This window comes from Myxine glutinosa, chromosome 1 (genome assembly GCF_964187855.1).
Source record: "Myxine glutinosa chromosome 1, kmMyxGlut1.1, whole genome shotgun sequence".
NCBI lineage: Eukaryota > Metazoa > Chordata > Myxini > Myxiniformes > Myxinidae > Myxine > Myxine glutinosa.
Genome location: NC_136261.1, coordinates 384,199,674 through 384,226,883, shown reverse-complemented (window position 1 = coordinate 384,226,883; position 27,210 = coordinate 384,199,674). Strand labels below are relative to the sequence as shown.

Genomic DNA, 27,210 nt, shown 5'->3' with positions numbered 1-27,210 from the left:
CGTCTGGGATGAATACCTGCCAGACAGTTTGAAGGCCGACACTCGCACAAAGAGAGGTAGAGGCATCCGGAGACGAGTCGAGCCATCTAGTTCCATACCAGGAAACTGGCAGGCCTTCCTATGGATCGACGAGAACAAGGTGGAGCTGTTCTCCTTCCTAGCGACGAGACTAGCTGCTCAAGAGACAGAGAAACAAGTCATCAGCACTCTCCACAAAGACATGGTCTGTACGCATGCCAGAGACATCGCTGGTCTTGCTCCATGTACACATGAAGAAGCAGATACCAGGATGCTGCTCCACGTGGAAGATGCTGTGAAGCAGGGCTACACCAAGGTGTCGATCCGCACAGTTGAGACGGATGTCGTAGTCCTTGCGGTGGCAGCAGCCGAACGCCTCAACATAGATGAGCTGTGGGTTGCCTTCGGTACCGGGAAGACCTTTAGGTTCTTAGCAGCTCACGAGATGGCCCAGGCATTGGGGCCTGACAAGTGTCGAGGACTACCCTCATTTCATGCCTTTACTGGGTGTGATACCATGTCAAGCTTTGGAGGCAGGAGCAAAAATACTGCATGGGAGACGTGGAAGGCCTGTGATGAGGTCACTGCGACCTTCTGTGCCTTGGGCGCTACACCAAACCCCTCAATCATAGATGACAGCCTGGACACCTTGGAGCGTTTCGTTGTTCTCCTGTATGATCGCACTAGCAGCCACGAGTATGTCAACGATGCACGTAAGCAGCTCTTCACCCAGAAGGGTCGAGCAATAGATGCTCTCCCGCCAACTCGAGAAGCCCTCAGACAGCACATCAGGAGAACTGCCTACCAAGCTGGCTACTGTTGGGGCCAGATGATGGTTGCTGCTGCAGAGCTCCCATCCCCTAGCGAATGGGGGTGGGTGAAGAGTGACACTGGCTGGGACGTCTGCTGGACAACCCTCCCAGAGGCAACGCAAGCATGCCGGCAACTTCTCAGATGCGGCTGCAAGAAGGGATGCAGAGGACAATGCAAGTGTAGGAAGGCTGTACTCCAGTGCACGGCACTATGCCACTGCGGCGGACAGTGTGCTCGGGAGTAGAACTTGCAGTATCATGGACGGCTTAGAGAACACAACCATAACCCCTTTGTATAGGTCAACTGGGGATTGCAGACCTCATCTACTACCATGCTTTAATACCCAATGAGAATATTTCGTTAGCTGATAAGATCCAACTACATAACGTACATGTGTAAATGGGTGGTTGGCATTAATGTACGTTTGATGCTCGGTTTGCTCACCTAGATCGCCTTTGTCCACATGGCGGATTGTTATATTTTAATATGATGTCGACGTGTACCCACTGAAAATGTAAGGGTAAAAGATAAATGTAAGATAATATGTAAGGGTAAACACACTTCCACAGTGGCAGTGCAGTTTAATGTTAAACCGATCATTTTCAGAGTGCAAAATACAGACAAAACTCATAAGAACACCCAAATTTTGCGTAATTGTTGCCTAATAGGCCCAATAAATCGGTTATGTAAGGTGTATGACCTTTAATTGGCATCCCAGGTTATATTTTAAGTGATATTGCATCACTTGCATGCATCTCCAGTTGAAAAACGTGCACAACTCCTACAGATTATGTGTTATGTAATACCCGATCACGGCCATTTTGTAAAATGGCCGCCATTTTGGCCCCAGGAGGAATATGCAATGTCCCTATATCCAAAAATCTTCCTCGTGGTATGTACTAAATGGGAGCCAAATTCTATGCTTTTATCATCAAACCCACAATCTTTGCACATATCTGCTGCACTAATGGGGCTCAGCAGTTTACCCGAGCCTGACGGCGAAGGGCAAGGTAGACGCTGGCCCGTCCAGTGTAGCGTGCGTGCGGCCCCGGACATCGAAGGGCATTAAACGCTCAATAAACATTAAACGTTCATTAAGTATTAAACGTTCATTAAAGGATTACGAAACGAAAAACATTACGAAATTACGTTCACACCGTCATGGCCAACACTACCGTGAACACATACATCGTCACAACATGAACATCGTCACAATGAACGTTATGCGAACACAAATGTTATGCGAACACAAATGTTATGCGGGAGTCCAAACCTGAGAATGCTTGAGACCAAAGCTGAAATTGGGAAAACTAAATAGCCTATTTTACTCCCAAGGGTCCCACGATTACCCACCCATAATATCTTTGCGATCGTTTCAGCAGTTTTTAAGGTATAGTTGGTGAATTATAGTAAGATGATGGCTCCACAAGGTCTGACATAAGACAATGGGAAACAGATGCGCCTCATTAAGAATATTTGATATGCAGACCTAATCTCTAACACACTCGGCAGAAGTCTGCCCATCCCAACATTCACTCGACCTATCAAATTGCATTTCCCCATTTCTCGATCCCTCCCCCCGCCCCCCATATTTCATTCGACCAATACCCACTGCCCGAAGCCCTCCCACCCACACTTTGCTCAACCAATCCTCCTACTCGGCTCCCCTTTTCTTCATGCGACCAATCCCATCTTCTCTCCTCCTTTCATTTGCTCCTCCCAATTTATTTCTTTGTTTCCAGCCGGTATAAAAGACATGTGGACAACTTCAAATGCTAGGATTTCATTTGGGTTGTAAATACTGTATGTTGATATTGTACTTCGGATATTCACTTTTAGTCCTTGAGCCAACCGGCCATTTTTTGAAGTGAATGCTCCGGGGGGGGGGGGGGAGTAATTCTCATTATGATTTTCCATTAGACCAATGTCTCAAGTGTCAGAAAAGGTGTGATGGACATCTGAGAACGGTAGCTTAGTGCCCGGATGGACGCCATCTTTGAAACCACCCAGCTCGAAAATGCCCATTTGGTGGGGTACATTGTTGCACGTGTATCTGGACTTCTATACTAGCTATCGATGTGCGGTTGACGACTAAATATACGTCCGATGTGTACCGTCTAAATAAAAAATAATATGAAGCATTTTGTTTTAGATTAATTATTATAAAAATCAATTATCGAAAAAAAAATCATATATTTTTCAATATTTTATTATTAGACTTGTACTTTTTTTAGTGAAACAACACTGGTATGATTTTCCAAATTATGCATTGTGCTACATCGTTTATCTGTCTATAAAAATAACTCAAAAACTAAAACATATCATCCACCACGAGTGTACACAAAAAATATATGAAAAGGCATGCACTTTCCACAAACCGAAACTATGTCCGTTGGAATTTCCCGCCGATAATCAACCCACAGAACCCAGTGCCGAAAGTGACGTCAGTCTATTCTATATCTATATTCTATATTCTATATCTCAGTCTGAGATTTGTTGCGGTGACGTGATTAATTTCTGAGGGGGGGGGGGGGGTGGCTTAAGAACTAAAAGTGAACATGTTAGATGGCGCCACATACAACTCTATTATAGAGTTGTATTGTGGCGCCATCTAACATGTTCACTGACTTGGATGAGTATGTCTATGTAAGCTGGCGAGCTTTTCGGATATCGGAGTAATCTAACGTCAGTCTTTTTGTTCTTTCAGCTGAGATGGCCGGTGTCGAGGCGAAACGGGCGAAGATTGAACCTGAGTCCGGAACGTGCATCCTGTGCAGCAAGAAGTCGCCACTCTCTGAACTAAGCAAGGCAGCGGGCAACAGTTCTTGGAAGACATTGTGTGACGCAGCCGCAGTTAGAAACTTTTATCCAATTCTAAAGCTAGTCCAAGAAGGCGCAGTTGAACTTCCTAATATTCCAATATTATACCATAGGGCTTGTAGATCAGACTTCACTCACAAAAACCACCTAGCTACTTTGACCAATGCAGCTAGAAGTTCTTCAGTTGATACTGGCGATGCGGTGCGACGGCGATCATCACGGGAAGAGACAGGATCAACTTCAACGGTCTACGATGATAAATGCATTTTTTGCCAGCGTGCTTCAAAATTCATAAAAGGCAGTCGTACCCGTGAAACAGTTGTCTTGGCTGTTGAACTTCGAGCAGATAAGACAATAAGAGATGCTGTGACAGCTCGCAATGATGAGAGAGTTTTGGCATTGACTACACGAGATATGGTTGCAGCTGAGGCTCACTACCACTTCTCCTGCTATAGAAACTACACACGGCCCCAAAAACCTCAAGTAGAAACTGACATTGAAGATAATATCGAGAAAAAAGAAATGATACGATGTATATTCAATTTCATTCGCACTGACTTGTTCTTGAACCCGAGGATTGTTCCAATAGTTGATGTTGCAACAGATATCCTGTCTTCAGATACATTTTCAGTTGATGTTCGTGACTCCATCAAGAAGAATCTGCAGCGCACATTACAAAGAGAGTTTGGAGAATCGCTCATCTTCTTCAATGTGAAACACCGTGTATACTTGATGCCCGATAATCTGACAAAGCGAGAGATTGCTGCAGAGTGCGTAAACCTGAAAGCAGAAGTGAAAGCATTTGAACGAACGGACGGTGAAAGTAACATTGTGCGTGCAGCTACTTCACTGCGACACCAGATCAAAGATGCTCATTACAATGAACGTTGGCCGCCTCAGCCAGCAGAACTCACTTCAGATTACGTGAAGATACCAGATTCTCTTCGTGTATTTCTGCATACTTTGATTTGCGGGAGTGGGGGTAGCTCTGCGCGTGCCGACACACTGGTATGGTCGATGGCTCAAGATATCATCAATGCTGTACACCGGGGTACCATCAGAACATCGAAGCATGTCCTACTTCCGTGGGTCATGAAAACGCTCACCGGTAATACAGAGGTCATCAGAATATTGAATCGACTCGGGCACGGATGTTCGTACACAGTTCTGGAAGAAATCGAGACAGCGCTATGCATAGACAAATTAGCAAGTGTGGAGAAAGATACAGTACCACTTCCGTCACATGTGCACCCTTCGGTCCCGACTGTATTAGCATTCGATAACATCGACAGGCTAGAGGAATCGCTGAGTGGTGGCGGAACATCGCATCGCGTCAACGGTATCATCGTCCAACCGAAGTCGCAGTCGTGTTTGCCGCCCCAACCTCCATCGGCAGTATCCAAAGCAGATAAGAAGCGATCTATCCCGTCATCCAGCGATTTAGTTCCAATATACAGCGGTGGGAAACGAGAGGGCCCACCTGCAATCAAGCCTGCAGATCTTTCTGACACTCTTGCAGGCGCAACATCCCTTGCGCAGCGCCGAAATCACGTATGGATTATGACTCGCATGCTGGAACCATGCGACCAGACAATCAGTTCGTGGACTGGTTTCAACATCATGACTAGAGATCGTGTTCAGGTGACGGAAGATGTAGTTGGCTACCTGCCGACTATAAACGCGCCTGCCACAGATATGGCAACAGTGCAAGAAATCCTCAGAGAAGCTCTGAACATCATGTCATCACTTCAGCTTGAGCGTATACCGGTGGTGCTAGACCAGGCACTATTTGCTAAGGCGACCGAAATAGCATGGAAAGATGTCGATCGATATGGAAGAATCGTGCTCATGATGGGGAACTTCCATACCATCTGTAACTTCATGTCGAGCATTGGGAAAATGTTTGGAGATGCAGGCCTTCGGGATGTAGCTGTTGAGTCAGGAGTAATCGCTGAAGGTTCCATCAACAGGGTTCTGGAAGGCAAGCAATACAACCGTGCTGTGCGACTCCACAGGTTGATGTACGAGGCACTAATGCGCATCATTTGGAAGGGCTTCCAGGTGTGGATAGAAAGCAATCATCCTGACAAGGAACCCCAGATTCGAAGCACTGACCTCAAAATTCGCAGCATCAAGGAGGATGTTTGCCATGAGACTCTCGCTGCTGCTCTCGATGATGATTCATGTGTACAGAGCTTTGACATGTTCGCGAAATACCTACATTTTCTGCGAACCAAACATGGAGACCTGGCTCGCTTCTGGATGATGTATATTGATATGGTAGAGACCCTGCTGGGGTTGATTCGTGCGGATAGAGAAGGCGACTGGATGCTTCACTTGGCTTGTGTCAGAAGAGTGATCCCTTGGTGTTTCGCAATGAACAAGGTGAACTATGCTAGATATCTACCAGTGTACTATGCACAGATGACGCAACTCCACGAAACATGCCCCGAGTTGTACAGGCATTTCAATCAAGGCTACTTCTCCGTACAGCTTAGACCAGGGAATCCATTTGCCAGAATCGCTGTTGATCAGACAACAGAAGAAACAGTAAACAAAGATACGCAAACAGCTGGAGGAACACGAGGTTTTAGTCTTCGACAAGGGGCTGTGTCACGATACTATCTAACTGCTGAACTCGATGATGGCGGTTCGCTCACAATCCGATGGATGGCGGGTCTACCAGCTCCAGATGTCGTCTTGAATCTCATCTCATGCACATGCAGAAGGACGTGTCGACCGTCAGATTGCTCCTGCATACTGAATGGGTTGAAGTGCACTGTTGTGTGTAAGCTGCAGGGATGCTCCAACATGGTGCAGGATGATGCTATCGTGGCTCAGGATGCCAATGACTCTGATGGCGACTCTGATGATTAACTTTGTGTGCACTGTATATTGTATAGCATATGTTGTTCTCTATTATAATGCAGGCCAAATTGCCTGAAAATCTTTATAGACAGATAAACGGTTTAGCAAAATGTATAATTTGGAAGATCATACCGGTGTTATTTGACTAAAACATGACATGTTCAATGATACCTCCGCTTGCTTATTAGGAATATACATCGTATGGTGTTAAAATCAGCTCCATACGTCTTTCCAAACTCTAGTAATGAATAATTAATATAATTGGCGGCCATTTTGAAATCCAAGATGGCCACCAAAGTGCAGATTTCCTATGTAACAATTTCCGCCTGCTTATTAGATATCGTATGGTGTTAAAATCCTCTCCGTACGACATTCCTAACTTGCTTTATCGTCAGAATAGATAATGCCAGCGGCGGCCTAAGTCATTTTATGCCTCTTTACATTTATTTGTTGTAAACTCGTGGTGGATGATATGTTTTAGTTTTTGAGTTATTTTTATAGACAGATAAACGGTGTAGCACAATGCATAATTTGGAAAATCATACCAGTGTTGTTTCACTAAAAAAAGTACAAATCTAATAATAAAATATTGAAAAATATATGATTTTTTTTCGATAATTGATTTTTATAATAATTAATCTAAAACAAAATGCTTCATATTATTTTTTATTTAGACGGTACACATCGGACGTATATTTAGTCGTCAACTGCACATCGATAGCTAGTATAGAAGTCCAGATACACGTGCAACAATGTACCCCACCAAATGGGCATTTTCGAGCTGGGTGGTTTCAAAGATGGCGTCCATCCGGGCACTAAGCTACCGTTCTCAGATGTCCAACACACCTTTTCTGACACTTGAGACATTGGTCGAATGGAAAATCATAATGAGAATTACTCCCCCCGCCGGAGCATTACTTTTGGTCTGGCTCAAGGACTATTTGTTTGTAAATACTGAATGTTGATATTGTACTTAGGATTTTCACTTGGTTTGTCGATACTGTATGTCAATATTGTATATTGTGCATGCTACTGTGTATTTGGTGTATCCTTATGATGTTTTCTTTGATGCACATCTCCACTGTACCAGGACTTAGGATTTTGTAATGTATCTTGCAATGTGCTACAGTGTGAACTTCTTGGTTTGACAAGGGTTATTGTTTCTTGCTGTGCATCTTCTTGTAAACAAAAAGTGATATCCTCCTCGGGAATCAAAATTTGTCAATCCTTCTTCTTCCAAAAGGTTTTGGACATCGAATTCTTGATTTATCAATTACACACTGTCCAAAATTCCACAACAGGATGGCGACAGTGACTCTGTTCTAACTCTGAGGCGACCTGGAAAGAGGAGAGCAGAGCACGAACTGTGCTCTCCCCTTGCTTCTGGTCGCATGGTAACGTATCCAACGAACTGATTACAGATTTTGATACCTGAGTATTATGTTCCCAGGGTGTTGTAACTTGTTTGCTTGAATTTTAATGACCGTGTATTGTGTTTATTATGTGTGTCCTCTGTCTGCTTGTTTTTGCATTCGTTTTTGTTATGTATAAATGTAAAAACTTGCCACAGGTTGAAATCTCGGTTGGATGTTTAAATTTTCAGTGATTTGTGATAGATATCTGATTCGGTTTTGGGGGGCACCGGACTCTTGTTAGTGAAATCCCTTTTGTGCGTTATCTGATTTGGGTTTGGTTTTGGGGGGCACCGGACGTTGATCACGTGAAAATCCCGAGTGTGTGTTTGAGCGTTAGAACAGATCTGATCTGATCTGATCTGCTTCTGGCTGTTCAGCACAAGTTGTCCACATTTGGTAGCGGTGGTTCAGCTGTGCCAGGAACTCCCTCTTTCTGCAGAAGAATTGGAGTTGTGGTCCAGTGTTCTTGCTGTAGCCCCAGCCTGAGTGCATCGGGTACACTGGTTTGACATTTGGTCAAGTGTATTGTACATTGAAAGGGAAGACTGTGTATTGTGCACCGCACCTTTCCTATGCCATCTCCAGGCGCTGCATAACGTCATTGCCGGGCACTGAAGGGGGCTCGGCAATGACACATGCTGAAAGGGAGTACAGTCATACCCCATTTTACGCCATTTCGACCTATGTCAAATCCGACTTTACACCACTCTTCTAGAGTAAATTTCAGTTCAGCGAACGTCATTATGTGCGCCTTTACGTCACTCCTATAGATGTGAAAAATTTTTTTTTTCCTTTAAAATAGATTTAAAATAAATAAAATAGTACATAAAGTAACAATAAAAGCTAAAAAAACAATTTAAAATACAATAAAAAGCACATTAAAAATATATATATGTACGTACCGTATACTGTACGTACGCGCAGCTGCTGGTTCTCATTCAAAACAGAGGCGACATACAGTATTCCTTTACTGTGTCTGTGTTAGCCATGGGTCCTAAGAAGGATAATGCTCGTGTTTCCAAGCGTAATGTGGTTACGATGGAAGATAAGTTAAATCTGATTAAAAGGTATGAAAAAGGTGAAAAAGTGTCGGTGATAGCGCATAGACCTTATCGCGAATCGGAACTGCAATGCGTCATGGGATCGGAAAGGGGCAATAGCAAGTGTACAGCCAATATAAGTCAAGACCTACTCTCAAGTGCCTTGTTGGTATTGCACCTAGCGGAACAATTTCATACATTTCCAAACCCACAGGAGGAAACACGTCGGACAAAAAAATTGTAAAGATGACGAACATTGTAGACAAGTTCCAGCCCGGCGATATTTGTATGGCCGATCGAGGTTTCAACATTCAGGAACTGTTCTTTCATAAGCAGGTTGTTTCTCTTCTGCAATGGGAACCCCCCCTTTCCCTCAAATATTTCTTTAAATCGCTGGATTTTAATGCCAAAAAACGCTGAATTTCTTTCACATTAGCCATCTTCCTTTCCGTAAACACAGCGTCGATCGTAGACAGAGGCTTCCTCTTCTGGGTTCGTGTTTACCTTTGCCCCCTTTTCGATCCCATCATGCTTTGCGGTGGAGCGCCCTCTGTTGATATTTACCGATTCGCGATAAGGTCTATGCCTTAGGGCTGCCACGGTCGACGGTATCGACCATAATTCATGATAGGGAACGTATTCTCGCATACGTCACTGAAAAAGCGCCGCCGGCTAAGACTGCTAAAATGTGTGTTTGTGTTCAGAAGAGACGCCATGTTTAAGGTGAATAACATTGTCTTATTAATTTTATTTATTATTCTTTACAAATTCATTTATTTATCTGTTTTTAGTGTTCTTTAAGGTTTAGCGATAGTTATATACTTTTGCGAGTTATTTACTCTAGTTTTATGGTGTTTGTCTTCATTTTAAGGCTTTTTTTTTTTTTTTTTTTTTTTTCAAGATCGAGGCTCGTGATTGAGCTAAAAGGCATTACGCCCGGTTTACGTCAAAAACCGAGTTACGTCACGGCTTATGGAACCAATTAATGATGTAGGCCGGGGTATTACTGTACTCAGTTTTCACTCTGGTTGTTTTTCTTGGTTTATTTCTTGTTTGTCTGGGCGACATCTCAGCCATCCTTTGAGCGAGGAAGCTGAAATTTCGGCACAATAGTGAGCAAGTACTTTGTCAAAAACAGTATTTTTTGTTTTTTGATTAATCAATTAATTGATTAGTTATTTAATTATTAGCGATTAATTAAGTACTTATACATTTCCTTTCTCTTCTGGCCATTATCTCAGGCACCTTTTGAGTGAGGAAGCTGATATTTGGACATGACAGCGACCAAGTGATGTGGCCACAAAGGATATTTTTGATTTATTGATTAATCATTTAATCGATTAATTATTTATTGATTAATCAATTAATTATTTTTTAATATTAATGACTTATTTAATTCAATTTCGAAAAGATACATCTTCGGCTGAAGCACTGGTGGTTTAGTTATGCTATTAGCCAATTGATTAAGAAAATATTTTATGACGATCATTTATTGATTTTACTTATGCAATTAATCAATCAATTATTGTACACCTCTCCCTCCCAATGTTGTCTCCATGAGCTGCACTGCGGTATTGCTGGGTGCCAGAGGCTCCCCGGCAATGCCGCGCTGTAGGATATTTAATAATTTGGCATTGGGGTGGTGTACTTTGAATGTATCTGTACTTGTTTTTATTTGTGTTTTCCCTGTAAAATTAATTGGGAGATGTATTTGTAAATGAGTATTGAGTAAGCTGTTCATGAGCTCAAGTGATTGTGTGCATGTCTTGAATCGTCATCGGTAGAGTGATTTCAAGAGTGAGTTTTTGGTGTGTGGCTGTGTGCTTTGAAATGGTGTGTTGGAGATATGGGTGAATGAGAATGTGTAGTGTGATACATAGATTTAAATATTTTGTTTGCAGGTGTGCGTGAAATGCACTTCGATGAGATTTTTGCAAGAGACAGGTGCACCTGTTAGTCAGGCTGTGTGCAACTTGGGTGTGACTGCAAAATGCTTTCTTGGTGTCTTACAGACAGGCTGAGAACTAACATTCACTCGAATGGTGGTTGAAGCTGACCTTTATATGAATGAATGTATTGTTGTGGTTTTTAGATCCCTCCACTTTGTCAATTTTTGTAAATGTTCCCTTATAAATAATCCCCTGTAAATACTCCCATTGTTGGTGTAAAGGTCAAAGGTCGCACCCTAGATAGGCCAAGTACAACACGTAGGACACCATAGGATCTTCTTTAGTTATTTCATTAGTCTACGTTTCAGTTAAGGATCTGTTTCCAATAGTGTGACTCTGCGTTGTATTAATCAAATAACCTAGCCCCCTTCTCCAATTCCTATTCCATTCATATTGTGGCGTAAACTGCCCTCCACAACATATTGCACTTCTCTGCTAGCTGCAGCGCCCGTCTCAAGACGCCATTACGCACGAGGTTAAGTTGGAGAAGAAGGGAGGAGCGGCCAGGAACCTAGGCGTGGCCCCATCAACGCGTCACGAGGGGAGGTAACAATTAACCCTTGTGACCAATCCGGGCTGAGGCGTGTTCACCGGTAGGCGGAGCAAAGCGGACGCGGCCCTTTCACGCAAAGTGAAAGCAAAGCCCTTTTTTCATAACGCAAAGCCCTTTCACGCAGAGAGCAGATGCGAGGAGAGAGCAGATGCGGGGGAGATCGGCAGATGCGAGAGAACAGCGCAGAGGCGGCGAATACAAGAACATTGCGCGGAGGATCGTTTGGGACGATCGTTTTCGATACGAACTGCCGTGGTTTTGAGAGCGTTCGGCACGCTATACGTACGCGCATTCCAACCCCTCGCATTTGTAAGGTCCGGTCGCGCGTTAAGCTGCCAACCCTTCTTCACCGGCGGACCCGGAACCTGGACCATCCCATCGCCTGGAACCATCTGCCTGGACCTTCCTCCCCTACCAGCTACCTTTCGTGTGAGTCTGTCTGTTTGTTTTGGGCATGTTATATAAGTGTATAAGGTTGCCCTATGTCCTTTTAATTCCTCTCCTTGTATATTCCCTTCTTTCGTTTCCTCTTTTAGATAGTTAATAAATCTATTTGTTCTTCCTTCACCCTTCTCATTCTTTGGATCCCTCTCGACTGATCGACTTTGTCTTTTCCCCATTGAGTACCGGTGGCACAATATAGGAACCGCTCAGAATCGGGTTAGTTTTATTGCTAACGGCTCAAGACTCGGATTGCTAAACCGCTCGGCAATCTTCCATCTTGTCCGTGGCTCGAGCAGAAGTATCGTCCTGCTTTGCAGAGAGGTCGGCGAAGGTATCTGGGACTCCATTGACCAGTCACCCTGGTCAACCTCAACCCCGCAAAGCAGCGCGATATCTTCTAGGACTCGGACGGCCAGGTAATAGACGAGGGGATTAAACCCCTCTCGGGAAGGGGAGCGCCGTAAACCGAGATCCGTAACAGTATTAGTGACAGAAGGGTGCACACATGTGATTTCAGTTACAGAAATGGACAAGTATTTTTGATCTCGCGAAACGTTCTGAGTGACGATTTAGAAATGTTTTTTCGTTTGTCATCAATTTTAAAGAAACAACCCTTTGTGTGCGATTTGCATGTTGACCTTTTGTTCAATATGGATATTCTACCTTATTTGCATATCGATGATCATTGCATGACAGGTGGTTAAAATTATGTGAACAGGTGGAAAGATGGAAAAAATTAACTGTTTAATGAGCAGGCTAAAATTGCATACATAATTTGTGAACGGAAGAAATAACACAAAATTACAATGTTATTCTTTTAAATTTCTGCACGTTTTATGTGCGTTGAAGGATGACAGGTGGGTTCAATCTGATTAAGGTTATTTAGCTGCACAATGCAAGTTCAGGCTCAGGAAAACAGATGGGTTGGTACATATATCTTTATTGAAAGGTGAAAAAATATATATACTGTATAGATATAATAATTAATTTGGATGTAACCTGGTGGACAGTGTCAATGTGTCAGGAGAAATTAAGATTAATTGAGAAAAAATTGCCCATTAAAATGTATTCACATATAAATAGGAGATTGAATCAATTCCTTCATAAGTCTGGATGAATTTCAGAAAATAAAAGATCTAGATATGAAAGATTTGTCTACCATTACGCTACAGAATATAAAATTGATAAACTGTGGCGTCCATTGTAAAAGGTCTGCATAACGTTATCTGCTGGTTGCAAAGCGCAGTTTCTATTGTGAACGTCTGCATAACGTTATCTGTTGGTCTGATTTCCAGGTTTGGAATGCTGTCAAAATGATGGGCTGAGCTGAGTATATCTGCTTGGTGTTAATTAATTGGCTGTCCCATGTTAAATACGAGAAACAACAATGAATGTCACTCACATGTCATTGGCCTTGACGAACGATGATCAACGAACAAATGCATACTGTGTGTGTGTGTGTGTGTGTGTGTGTGTGTGTGTGTGTGTGTGTGTGTGTGTGTGTGTGTGTGTGTGTGTGTGTGTGTGTGTGTATATATATATATATATATATATAGTTCCTGCCTTTACACACAAACGGAGGTATTTACAAGAATTACTTACATTACTAAGGGTGATCTTCACAAACATTACTCAGGATTCTCAAATCCACAACTATATATATATATATATATATATATATATATATATATATATATATACATATATATATCTATATATATATATATATATATACACATATATATATCTATATATATATATATATATATATATATATATATATATATATATATATATATATACATATATATATCTATATATATATATATATATATATATATATATATATATATACACATATATATATCTATATATATATATATATATATATATATATATATATATATATATATATATATACATATATATATATATATATATATATATATATATATATATATATATATATATATATATATATACATATATATATATATATATATATATATATATATATATATATATATATACATATATACATATATATATATATATATATATATATATATATATATATATATATATATATATATATATATACATATATATATATATATATATATATACATATATATATATATATATATATATATATATATATATATATATATATATATATATATATATATATATATATATATATATATATATATATATATATATATATATATATATATATATATGTATATATATATATATATATATGTATATATATATATATATATATATATATATATATATATATATATTAGGGGGGCGGCTTAGCCCAAATATTCAAAAGAATTGTGCATTTTGTGAAACAAGCACCAAATTTGGCACAAATGTACATTAATATGTTGCGAACATTTTCAGATATTGGGCCACTTGAAATTCCGTAATTTTTTTTTTCAAATTTTTTCAAATTTCGTAATTTCAAATTTTTCGGGTGACACCGTCACAATTTCGGTCTTCGAGGCCGGCCGATAGGCAAAGTGTGACCAGAAGGGACGAGGTTCTCCTGACCACGTGGCCCTCGATCTGGGAAGCGAGAGGCGTTCCATTAATGGACGCGCCCCTCACGCCCGACTTTTGGGGCTTTTGGGCGGCCCCGGCAGGCCGTTTGTTTTGACGTTCCGTGACAGGCCCCGCCCCCGCACCCCCACCTCCGGGCCGACCGGAAGCTTGTGCTGAGTACATCATACCTGAACAACTCAGTGAGGCAGAACACAGCAGTGCACACCAGGGTGACCCCTTCAGTGCATAAACCAATTAACCTGTCCACTGCAGAGAAATGAAGTTATTTTCTGCATATAATAATAATATAAGTTCAGTTCTATATAACAATTTCTGTTATCACCACTACCACTACAACTACCACTACTACAAGCTTTGTCTGGAATTTTGTGGACTAACAGACAAACAGACATACAGACAAGCTGGGATCAAAACATTACCTCCTTCCACCATTGAGTGTAGAGGTAAACATCATGGAAATTATATCATGCCCTAGATTTAATTCATGCTTACCCGTGTATTTGCTTCACTGGTTCACAAGGTCTTTTGCATACATGTAATTCAGACTCTCGTCTTCATTGCTGACCACACAATGTTCGCAACATATTAATGTACATTTGTGCCAAATTTGGTGCTTGTATCACAAAATGCACAATTCTTTTGAATATTTGGGCTAAGCCGCCCCACTATATCGGCCGGCCTCGAAGACCGAAATTGTGACGGTGTCACTCGAAAAATTTGAAATTACGAAATTTGAAAAAATTTGAAAAAAAAAATTACGGAATTTCAAGTGGCCCAATATCTGAAAATGTTCGCAACATATTAATGTACATTTGTGCCAAATTTGGTGCTTGTATCACAAAATGCACAACAGGTTTGCTATGCTGCTACACTATATATATAGTTGCAGATTTGAGAATCCTGAGTAATGTTTGTGAAGATCACCCTTAGTAATGTAAGTAATTCTTGTAAATACCTCCGTTTGTGTGTAAAGGTCAAAGGTCGTCCTCTTAGTTAGTCCATATACATGCACGTCGGCCACCATATACCCTTCTAAATAGTTATTTCCTTATTATGTGTATTAGTTTAAGGCTGTGTTCCCCATTAATTGACTCTGCATTCCACCGAATTGAAATAAGATAGTTCCCCTTTCATTGCCCAAAGCCTCCATTGCCAACCGCATTTGCCAACTGCATTCGCCCTCCATTAAGCATGCGGCCAGCTCGGAGAAGAAAGGCGTGTCTCCGCCCCTCATCATAGGAAGGAGGAGTGAGCCAACCCCGATCAACCAACCAAGCATGAGGGGTTTGGCTTGAGAGGGCGGAGAGAGAACGATCAGGCAGGTTCGCGAAGATTCCAGGGTGTGGCCCTATATAACCCGTCACGCGACGCCCCCACCAGAGAAGGGATGAGTTCACCTAAAGGAGTCCACTGCAGCTTTGAACAAACCGCAGCTTTGAACAAACCGCAGCTTTGAGCGTCGACAGCGGTGACGGCAGTTGCGGCCACGAAGCAACGTCGCCATGCGGAGACGATTGGGGAGAGTCGGCGGCTGCTCAACTCGAGCCGGGATCACACCAACCACCTGCATCCTTCCCGCCTTGTGATCCCACCTCCTCGTCCGTCCAGCCATCCACCTCCAGCTGAACCTTCCTCCCCTTCCAGTCATTAGTTCCTGCCTTCATTCCCCATTTGTGTAAGTCTGATTGTCGTCTGTTTTGTGTGTCTTGTCCTGGGGTATAAGTTAAGCCTGTTTAGATAAGTTAGTATTGCGCTGTGTTTTCTGATCCTTCCATCCTTCTGTCTTTATTTTCGTATCCTTCCTTCTCCTAGGTTCTTTTGATTGTGGAAATAGTAGTAATAAATTCCTGTTCCTCCTTACTCTGCCTTCTTTTCTTCACATCGGTTCGTTTTAGAGGTTTCCATCATTGAACACCTGTGGCACGATTTGGCCAACGTTAAGAATCGGGTCAGTTACTTGCTAATGGTTCGTGCCGCGGCTGCTAATCCGCTCGGCAATTAACATCTTGTCCGCGGTCTCGAACGGGGTTGCTCACCTGCCAGGACTCACGTCGGTCAGTCATAAACAAGGGGATTAATCCCCCCTTCTTAAGGGGAAAAGGGCTGACGTAGAGATCTGTAACAATTGGTGTCAGGAGTGGGATTCGGACCCGAAGTGGGCTTAACGCACTCAAATTACGAGTGGCCCAAAATTTTATTTTATAACATCCAAATTTTAAAAATCGTGCCATGGATAATCAAGGCGATCGGGTGCCAGTGGGGGTAGAGTTAGAGGGGTTAGAATCAACCCAGGACCCCAGGGAGGAGGTGGGAGTAATGAGGGAGGAGGAGAGCAGTGAGGATGTGGTTGCAGAGGTTTCAGGCGCACAAGATGGCGCCCTTGTGCACGGGGTTGCAGCGGCACCAAATGTCGCCGCGCCCGTGACCGTAGCAGCGCCGCCAATGGACTGGGGCCAATTAATGCTGCAAATGCAGGCCTTCATGGCCAAGGCGGATAAGAGGATGGAAGAGAACAGGGGGTGGGGAAACCAAATTAAAGAAATAACTGAGGGACTGGCGAGGGACAGAGCTGCATACGAGGTAAGGGAAGCTGAGAGGGAGGTTGACCGCAGGATGGGCGAGAGGGTCCCAAGGGTGCACGACGAGGTAAAACGGGTCGAGAAGCGCTGGTTGAGCGAAGCGGAGAAAAGCGCGGGTAAAATGACGGGTATAGAGATCGCGACCCAGGGTATGGCAAAGCCGGTGACCGCTGAGGTAGAAGAGGGAATTTTAATACAGCCAGCGGTCGTCGAGGTGAGTAAAGAAAAAGTAGTGGGTATAGTTGAAATTGTAGAGACAACAGACTTAGAAGAGCAACAATTGAAGGGAGAAATGGAATATGTGCAAAGTCCGTGCTCATACCTTGATGCCATGCTTAATCCTTTTCAAGATTTGCAGGTGTTGGGGCAGGGAGGAAGAAGAACTCCGAAGGTGAGATGTGCTGTATGTTGTGCGGGGAGATTTTGTAGGAGGGTGTTTGGCGCGAAGAGAATTGTCGCGCACTTGGGATCGCGAAAGCACCCGGGCGTTTGTGGAAGGTCCATTGGGCGCTGTGAGTGGAAATGGCACGCGTGTGAGAAAAAAGTGTGCGTCAAAGAGTAAGCGTGTTATAAAGTATGGGAGTGATACCGAGTGCGAGAGTGAATGCACATCGGAGGGTCTGTGTGAAACAGAGTGTACGGAGTGTGACACGGAGAGTGAGTTGGTGGAGGAGCAGGTGCGAGGATGCACGTTTGGGATGAACGGCGAGAGTGTGCGAGAAAGCACACCTGAATTGGTTGTGGCGCGGGTGTGGGAGAGCCCATTGAAGTGCGTGAGCGGGTGGATGCGAGAGTGCATGCCCATGGTGAGTGGTACGGAGTACGTACCGAGGGAGAGTGCGCAAGACAGTGCGCGAGGTGTGTTAAGGAAGTGTGCAAACGGCGAGTGTGCGCGAGAGGTGTGGTGTGTGACAGGGAGTGCGGTGGTGGAATGGACGGAGTGTGTGGGATGCACTGGAGGCGCCGATACGCCAGGTTTTCTGAGTGTGAAACGGGTCCCGTATGCAAGTGAAGCATCGACGTTGACCGGAGCAGCGTTTAGGGCGACGGATAGCGTGTGCGGTGCACTTTGTTGGATGTGAGGCCCGCACGGTCGAGTACGGGCCTTGTCGGGCAAGGCGACCGGTCCGGTTCAGGGACAGGTTGGAGGGATCGGAACGGTGCCCCCTTGTGGTGGGGGCGGGGTTCCGACCGAGCGAGATTGAGCCATCGGGCCGGGGACCGGAAGGTGCTGCGCCGAGATGGTGCGTGGAATCTCGGCCCGACCAAACCGCCTCCCCTGAACCAAATGCCGGACGGATTCAACCTGCAGGCGACCAAACCACCCGAATTCATTGCTCGGCTTTGCGAAGCCGAGTTTTAATGATGTAACGACGCACCGAGGCTCAGATATAGCGGACTGTGATGATGATAGTGTTTTGATCCGAAATTTAGAATAGTGAATAGGATTGGCAGAAATTGATGATTGGTAGAATGATTGGCAGTGATTGGCAAATTTTGATTGGTTGGAATTTGATGGCAAAATTGGTAGTGAGAGATGCCCGATGTGGTGGGATGGCATCTCTGCCATCTCTCACACAATGGGGCACATGAGCTATAGGTTTATGGCAGTGTAAGCTAGCCCGGGAGGGTTAGGATAAAATGGTAGGCATCTAGAGAAGATGACCATAGGTAACTGTAGATTTAAGTAGCGACATTGGACAGGTAGTCGGGGACATAGAGAGATTAGTTTGGATTATAATGACGAGGGAGCGCAATAATGTAAGGGGCGACGGGGAAGCGCGAGTTTTTAGCAGGGCACCAGGTAGATCAGATGATGCCGTGTGTTTGAGAATCAGAAGTGTATGAAGCAGCGTATGAGGAACAATTGTGGTTGTGCATTGTATTGAGTGATTGAAGGAGCCTGGGAGGAAGGAGGGTGCAGGAAGCACCAGGTGTGATTGCACAGGTGTGCAAGTGAACAAGTGTATGGAGCAGTGTATGAGTGAGTAATTGGTGATTGTGTGTTGTGTTGAGCAAATGGTCCTGGAGGAAGGAGAGTGCAGGCAGCACCAGTAGGAGTGATTGCACAGGTGTGCCAATACAGGTGAGCATGGTTGTATGGAATACATGGAGTACGGAATATATGGAGTATGGAATGGATGGTGTGGAGTGAGTATGGTGGAAACTGTGGAGTGGAGTGGATGGTGCGAAGGCAGTGGATGGGGAGGATGGACCCCATCACGAATACCCGGGGAGGGTAGTTTAAGAGTTAGGTAGAGGGAGTAGGTAAATTGTGGTTGGATATTGGCATCTGTGGTGCGTGGTGGAAGAATGGTGTTTGGATGGGTGCATTAGTGTCGTGGAAATGGCTGGGCGTGTGGCCTGTAAGTGTGTGTAGTTAAATGGGCACTCTGCCACTGTGAGGATGTCGGCCAGGTGAGGCCGCAGGTGGGCTCTGGGAGCCGGTAGAGTTGTGGATGGGGCCCGAGGATCCGGAGGAAGGACCCGGGTAGCCCAGTGCCAGAGAGGGCACCGAGTAGGGGAGAGCGCCAGAGGGCCTTCCCCAGGTAGATAGGTTAGGGTAAGGAGCAGGTAAGCTCGGAGGCAACTGCAGTGGTGGAAGTGTGCAGGTGGGTAGACCTGCTGGGAGAGCCACACGACCCAGTCCTGAAATTGTGCAAAGGCACAGGGAGTTGAATCGGGGGAGTGAGACCGCAAATTGATGAAGCACCACAGTTTGGTCAATGGGAATTTGGTTCTTAAAACCGCATAGAGTAAGATTGCCAATGGATTGGCAGGGAAAGACCCCGGGTAGTGTAAAGTGTGTTAAAGTCATTTAGAAGGTAGTTAGGATGGAAATTAGGTTTCCTGGCTCAGGAGAGCCAGGAAACAATATCTCTCCGTTCTCAAGACCGAACTCTCTTATCTGTCTCCCTCTTCCAAATCCTGGTGGCGTCTGGTCAAATCTGTTTCTGGTGTTTGTTCCCCCTCCAACCCCTCCCTTACCTCAAATGGCTACACAGCTGACTGTGTTTCAGCACGTGAAAAATCTGAATGCCTCAACTCTGTGTTTGCCTCTAAATCTTGTGTCCCAAACCCATCCCTCTCTGTACCCACCATACCCAGTCGTACCCAGCTGCTCCTGGACTCCATGTGCTTTCCTCCTGACATGGTGGAAAAGTTTCTGTCAACCCTCGACTCTGATTCTGCAACTGGACGTGACGGCATCAGCCCACGGGTCCTAAAATCATGTTCTTCCGCTCTTTCACTCCCTCTCTCTGTTCTCTTCACCCTCTCTTTTGCTCAAGGTCAACTGCCATCTGCTTGGAAATCAGCCAACATCACCGCTTTGCACAAAAAAGGTGCAAAAACAGATCCTAGCAACTACAGACCAATCAGCCTTCTCCCAATTATCAGCAAAGTCATGGAATCCATCATTGCTTCGGATATGAAATCTTTCCTCTTCTCCAATGGCTTGATCTCTGATCATCAATTTGGTTTCAGACCAGGTCACTCGACTCTGGACATGCTGCTTCTGCTGTCTCAACAATGGATGGAGGTCCTCAATGCCAAACAGGAAATTAAAGCGGTCTCCCTCGACATATCACGTGCCTTCCATACGGTCTGGCACCCCGCTCTGCTCACCAAACTCTCCTCCTTTGGTATCCATGGAAATCTCCACGCATGGCTGGCGGACTTCCTCTCTAGTCGTCGTCAACATGTGGCCCTGAATGGGTTTCTCTCATCTCCTCTTCCTGTTCAGGCTGGAGTTCCCCAAAGCAGTGTTCTGGGCCCTGTGCTTTTTCTGGGCTTCATCAATGATCTCTCTGACTCTCTTGAAAATCCTCTCTATCTCTTTGCTGATGACTCCACTCTCTGCCGCTGCATTCCTCATCCCTCAGATCGGCAGTCTGCAGCCTCCTCACTCTCTGCAGACCTGGACAAAATCACAGACTGGGCAAACAAGTGGAACATGTCTTTCAATCCTGACAAATCTCACACTCTTACTATGTCTCTCCGAAAAGACCGACTGGACAACCCTCCCATCTACTTTCTGAATAATCCTCTCCAAGAAGTTCTGTCAATCAAGCTTTTGGGTCTCACTATCTGCCATGATCTTTCCTGGGAAAACCACATTTCCAAGCTGGCCTCCAAAGCCAGTCGCCGACTGGGCATCCTCCGTCGTGCGAAGCCCTTCCTTGGCACACCTGAGCTCCTCACCACATACAAGGCTTTCATCCGCAGCTCAATGGAGTACTGCTCTCCCCTCTGGGCTGGTGCTCCTGCCTCACACCTAGCTCATCTTCACGCTGTTGAAACCAAAGCGTTCAGAATCATTGGAATCTCCCGCAATGACGCTATCTCCGAGGGCCTTTCACTTAATCACCGCAGGCAGGTTGGTGGGCTTTCCGTCTTCTACAGACTCCTCTCCGGCCTTGCTCCCCCAGCTCTCTCTGGGCTCTGTCCCCCAAAAATTCCTGCAGGTCGCACAAGATCTGCCTGCAACCCTCTTATGGTTAAACTGCCAAAATCAAGACTCTCTGCTCACCTTCACTCCTTCATTCCTCTTTTCTCCCACCTCTGGAACAAACTCCCTCACTCTCTTCAATCCCACTCCTCCCTCCAGGTCTTTAAAACGGCTGTTCACCACCATTGAGAGTAAGTAGTGAAGCACGTGATTGGGTGTGCAGAAGAGTGCACACCCGTGGTTGTCACAGAGGATGTGACCGAGGAGTGGGCGCGAAGAGGTGTGTTGATGAGGTGTGCGAACGACGAGTGTGTGCCAAAGTGTGCGGTGGTCGGGTGTGTAACGAAGTCTGAGAGTGGAACAAGAACAAGTGCAATAACGAAGTACGTGGGGTGTACGGGCGGCGTTGGAGCGCTGAGCTCGGTGAGTGTGAAAGGGGTCGCGTATGCGTGTGAGCCTGCAGGTGAAGCATCGACGTTAACCGGGTTAGCAGTTAGACCGACAGTTAGCCAAAGTGAGCCCTCGGTTCGTGCCGGGCTTTGGGTGCTGTGGGAACCAGCGGGGATCGTAACCACGGCGGTTTCAAAGGAACCGCCGTGCGCGATCTGCGCCGGGCCTCGCTCTGCACGGTCGCGTCCGTGCTCCGCGAAGCGGCCCGGGCGGCCCGGTTCAAGGGCAGGTAGGAAGGGTCGGCATGGCGACCCCTTGTGGTTGCGGCTTTCCGGCCGGGCGAGATCGGGCCATCGGGTGGGAGACCGGAAGGCTCCGCGCCGAGGTGGACCTCGGAATCTTGGCCTGAGTAAACCTCCTTCCCTGAACCGAGTGCCGGACGGATCCAACTGCCGGAAACGAACCACCCGCGTTCATTGCTCGGCTTGGCGAAGTCGGGCTTTGAGAATGTAAAGATGCACCGAGGCTCAAGTTAATGGACATTTGGTAGGGATAGGAAATTGGTGATTGGCAAAATTTGATGGGAAAAATGATTGGCAAAGTGATGGGCAGAATTGGAATTTGATGGCAAAATTGATAGTAGAAGATGCCGGATGTGGTGGGATGGCAACTCTGCCATCCCTCGCACATGGGGCACATGAGCACTAGTTATGGGGTTTATGGCAGTGTAAGCTCGTCGAGGGAGGGTTTGGATAATTGTATAGGGATCTAGAAAAATTACCATAGGTAACTGTAGGGTTAAGTAGCGACATGATACCTGTAGTGGGGACGGAGAGAGAGTAGTATGGTTGTTAACGACGTGGTATGCGCAACAGTATAAGGGGCGACGGGGAAGCGCGAGTTTCAGAAGGGAGTAGTCAGATCAGGTGATGCCATGTGTGTGAGAGTCTTAGTATTGAGCAAATGCGGAATCGCTAGGCAATGCTCGTGAATGGTGCCGTGTGAGTGTTGAAAGTGTATTCAGAAGTGTATTGTGAAAAGTGTGAGGTGATTGTGAGTTGTATTGAGCGTGGAAGTGTATGGAGCAGCGTATGAGGAATAATTGTGATTGTGCATTGCATTGAATGAAGAAGCCTGGGAGGAAGGAGGGTGCAGGAAGCACCAGGTGTGATGGCACAGGTGTGCAAATACAGGTGAGCATGGTTGTATGGAATAAATGGTCTGGAATATATGGAGTATGGAATGGATGGTGTGGAGTGAGTATGGTGGAAACTGGGGAGTGGAGTGGATGGTGCGAAGGTGTGTATGGGGATGATGGACCCCATCACGAATACCCGGGGAGGGTAGTTTAAGAGTTAGGTAGAGGGTATAGGTAAATTGTGGTTGGATATTGGCATCTGTGGTGCGTGTGGAAGAATGGTGTTTGGATGGGTGCATTAGTGACATGGAAATGGCTGGGCGTGTGGCCTGTTTGTGTGTGCAGTTAAATGGGCACTCCGCCACTGTGAGGATGTCGGCCAGGCGAGGCCGCAGGTAGGCTCTGGGAGCCAGTTAGAGTTCAATGGGGCCCGAGGATCCAGAGGTAGGACCCGGGTAGCCCAGTGCCAGAGAGGGCACCGAGGGGGGTAAGCGCCAGGGAGGGCCTTCCCCAGGTTAGGTAAGGAGCAGGTAAGCTCGGAGGCAACTGCAGTGGCGGAGGTGTGCAGGTGGGTAGACCTGCTGGGAGAGCCACACGACCCAGTCCTGAAATTGTGCAAAGGCACAGGGAGTTGAACCAGGGGAGTGAGACCCCAAATTGAGAAGCACCACAGTTTGGTCAATGGGAATTTGGTTCTTAAAACCGCATAGAGTGTAAGATGGCCAATGGATTGGCAGGGAAAGACCCCGGGTCGTGTAAAGTGTGTTAATGTCATTTAGGAAGTAGTTAGGATTGAAATCTCCTCGCACCATCTACATCCACTCACCTGAGGTGACGTAACTCCACACCATGCCATGTTTTGGTTATTTTTGTGCAAATGTTTGGATTGTCAGACGCATCATGACGTGGGTGTGACATTGTGCTTGATGTTCCATCTCTTCCTCCTTATGAGGAATTGATGAGGAATTTGGATGATGGCAAATTTGGTTAGAGGGATTGTGACGAATTTGGTATTAGGGAAGATATGGGGAAGACGTGACGGTAGAGACGAATTGTAAATTGTTGTAAATATGGGTAAGGGCAAGGGTGGAGTAGGTGACGGGGGGGGGGGGGGGGGGGTGGCGTACGGTAGGGACGAGCTTTCTCACTTCGCTCTCCTTGCGCACCTCACCTTGCATTGCCTTTGTTGATGTGTAACCTTGTGACCTTACCCCTCGCAAACCTGTCTTCTCTGTCTTCCTTCTCCCAACCGAGGATCGTGCTCTCTGGGCACTGAGGGGAGCGTGCGGGGGAGCGGGTGGGGGGGCCACGTTGGTGTGCCCGAAATTTCCACAACCAGCTGCCTGCATCTACGCACCACTTATGGACCACAGTCTGTGGCCAAGCACCACTTATGGACCACAAGTTTTGTGGCCTAACCCCTCCGCTGGGACCGGCCACGATGGCCCAAGGGAGATCTTGCTTGCGGACCTCGGTAACATGGCACCTATGCCATACAGGTGAACCACCCATAGTTGGCCCCCTGTGGGCCATAAATAAAAACGGACACGTTTTGTGCATTTTTCATTTTTATTATTGCAAATAGGCCGCAAGCAAGAAGAACATGAAGAAAGACAACATCTGGAAGAACATCGGCCAGCAGAGGGAGCAGAGAAGAACAAGATCATCAGTGTGTTGTTTTTATTGTGATGAAATATGTGCAATGAGCACTGGATGGTGCTTTGGTGTTTTTCTGGTGCTGATTGGTGCTTTTTGGTGCTCTTTATTGGTGTGGGTGCATCAATGCAGTGCAGGCTGTCTCCTCCCCTCCCACAGGATTTTCTTTTTAAGTCTCCCCCAAAAACAATAACAGGTCCTGGGTTGCAGTGTAGATACAAATAATGTCTTGTAAATAATGCTCCCCACCGTACATGTATAGTTTGAAAACCATTCCGTAATTCGGTTATCCTGTGGGCGTGAATCTGTTAGGTAGGGTGCAATGCAACAGCGGGACATACTTATTTGTGTTTTAAAATTGTCGCACTCAGGGTCAGATTAATTGTAGAGGGAATTACACCGACGTGCCACATTAAGTAAAGTTTTATAGGCCCGGGACGTGCCTGCAGGATGAGGGTGCAGTGTTGCGGATTTGAGAATCCTGTGTTGTAAATATCACCCTCTGTAAATAATAGTAATTCTTTGTAAATACCTCCATCAATTTGTGTAAAGATCAAAGGTCGTCCTTTTAGTTAGTCCATCGCACACACGTAGAGAACCATAGGATCCCTAAATAGTTATATCATTATTATGTGTTCCAGTTTAAGGCTCTGTTTTCCACTAGTTGACATTGTATTGCACCAAATTAAATAAGGTAGAATCCCCTTTCAATTGCCCCAAATCCCCTTTCAATTGCCAACTGCATTTGCCTCCATTATGCACGTGGTCAAGCCTCGGAGAAGAAGGGGGAGGAGCTACATTATGGGCGTGGCCCGCACCTCGTCACCAAGGGTGGAGCCCCGAACGACCAACCACAAATCAGTGGGTATGGCTTGGTAGGGCGTGTCATATAACCCGCGGCACGACGCCCCGACCAGAGATGATTGAGGGGGAGAGAGGCGCAAGGGGCCAGACGAGAAGGATAGTTCTGAGGGAGGTGCACTGAACCAAGTCAGGCTTGCTTTGACGTGCAGCTTCGATGCGCTGCTACGCGGGGACCAGTTTGCGGTGGAATCGGTGGCCGTCCACTTCCAGCCCCGACGTCCCGTGCGGGATCAAACTCCAGCCTGCGTCCAGCTGAACCTTCCTCTCCTTCCAACCATCGATCCCTGCCATTCCTGTCATCATCCCCGTGTAAGTCTGACTGTCGTCTGTCTGTCTGTCTGTGTTGGCTGGGGTATAAGTTAAGCCTGTGTAGATAAGCTAGAAATTGCTCTGTGTCCTTCTGCTCCTTCCATTTTCTGTATATTACTTTGATTGCTTTTCTTCCTTTAGTCTTGTGTAAATAATAATAAATCCTGTTATTTCCTACCTTCGTCTTCTTCTTCATGCTCGTCCGATCGTCTTTGTGATTTCCCCCATTGAATACCTTTGGCACGATTTGGCCGACGCATATGAATCAGGTTTAGTATTTGTTAATGGCTCGAATGTCCTGTTGCTAAAACCGCTCGGCAACGAGAACCTCTAAAACCGGGGTTCAAGCGGTAGTCTCCCTGTTCTGCCGAGGGACGGATAAAGGTATTCGGGATAAACCCTGGACCCATAACCCTGATCCATTCCATCCCGCGGGAGAGCGTTACAAGTACCAGGAGCGGAGACGGTCAGCTTAACAAGACAAGGGGCTAACCACCTCTTGCTAAGGGGGAGAGCCGTACTCCGTATCCGCAACAATATTATATGTAATAATGAAGGGGATAATTGATGTTTGAGACATTGATCGACCATCGTGGTTATTTCTTAAAGCAATTAAATCATAACGTGGTGTTTTTTTCTTCACACCAGAGTTCATCATCAAACTATTCAAATAAAAATGTGTGGACATCGACAGAAACCTTCATGGAGAGAGTTTTTGAGGTGAGAAGCTTCAGCATCATTTGGTTCAGGTCGCTCCAGGTGGACATCAATGTCGTGCTCAGTTTTCACTTCCACTTTCACAAATGAATCTGGAAAAAGTAACTTTTATTAAATGCAGGCACTCTTGTGTCACTTGTATAGCTGGTTCCACACTCTTAAAATGTATCAATAAATATTGCATTTTGGAGGGAATGCACGCAAGTTCACAAGATGGCATGAAGTTCCTCTCCGCGTCGCTACAAACATAAGCGGGTTAGTTCGGCTGGTCCTCTTTCGCTCTTGTCTACCTCCAAAACGTGACACAGCTCCAGTTCTCCCAAATCAACACCCCTGGCTCCAACGTTGCAAAGGGTCTCCGAGCTCCGAACAGTTCTCTGCACGAGTGCATACGAGACAAAGCAACTGCTCCAGCCGAAAGCCAGACCGAGCGAGAGCCTGCACGATTCTTCTTCCTCCAAAGTCGAACCTTGAAGATCTGACATCATGCCATCCAATCCGCCGAGATCTTCGGGGGCAGGGCCTCACGGCCCTCTTGACCACCCACCTATTCTCCGCCTTTCCTGGGTGGGGCCACTTTCCTGTCATATTCATGTGGGCGGGCTTACTTGCC

At 45.6% G+C, this 27,210-nt stretch overlaps 1 protein-coding gene and 1 pseudogene across 2 annotated transcripts in view; both read right to left on the bottom strand.

Moving 5' to 3' along the window:
- Nucleotides 1-27,210, bottom strand: part of LOC144889555 (uncharacterized) — a 257,306-nt pseudogene that overhangs the window by 13,888 nt on the left and 216,208 nt on the right. The window lies entirely within an intron of this gene.
- LOC137416770 (uncharacterized) overlaps nt 24,629-27,210 on the bottom strand; it is a 19,952-nt gene continuing 17,370 nt past the window's right edge. Inside the window, exon 3 of the mRNA XM_068102397.2 lies at nt 24,629-26,689. Within this exon, the coding sequence (XP_067958498.2) occupies nt 26,547-26,689 (143 nt within the window). The 3' untranslated portion in view covers nt 24,629-26,546. The remainder of the gene's footprint in view (nt 26,690-27,210) is intronic.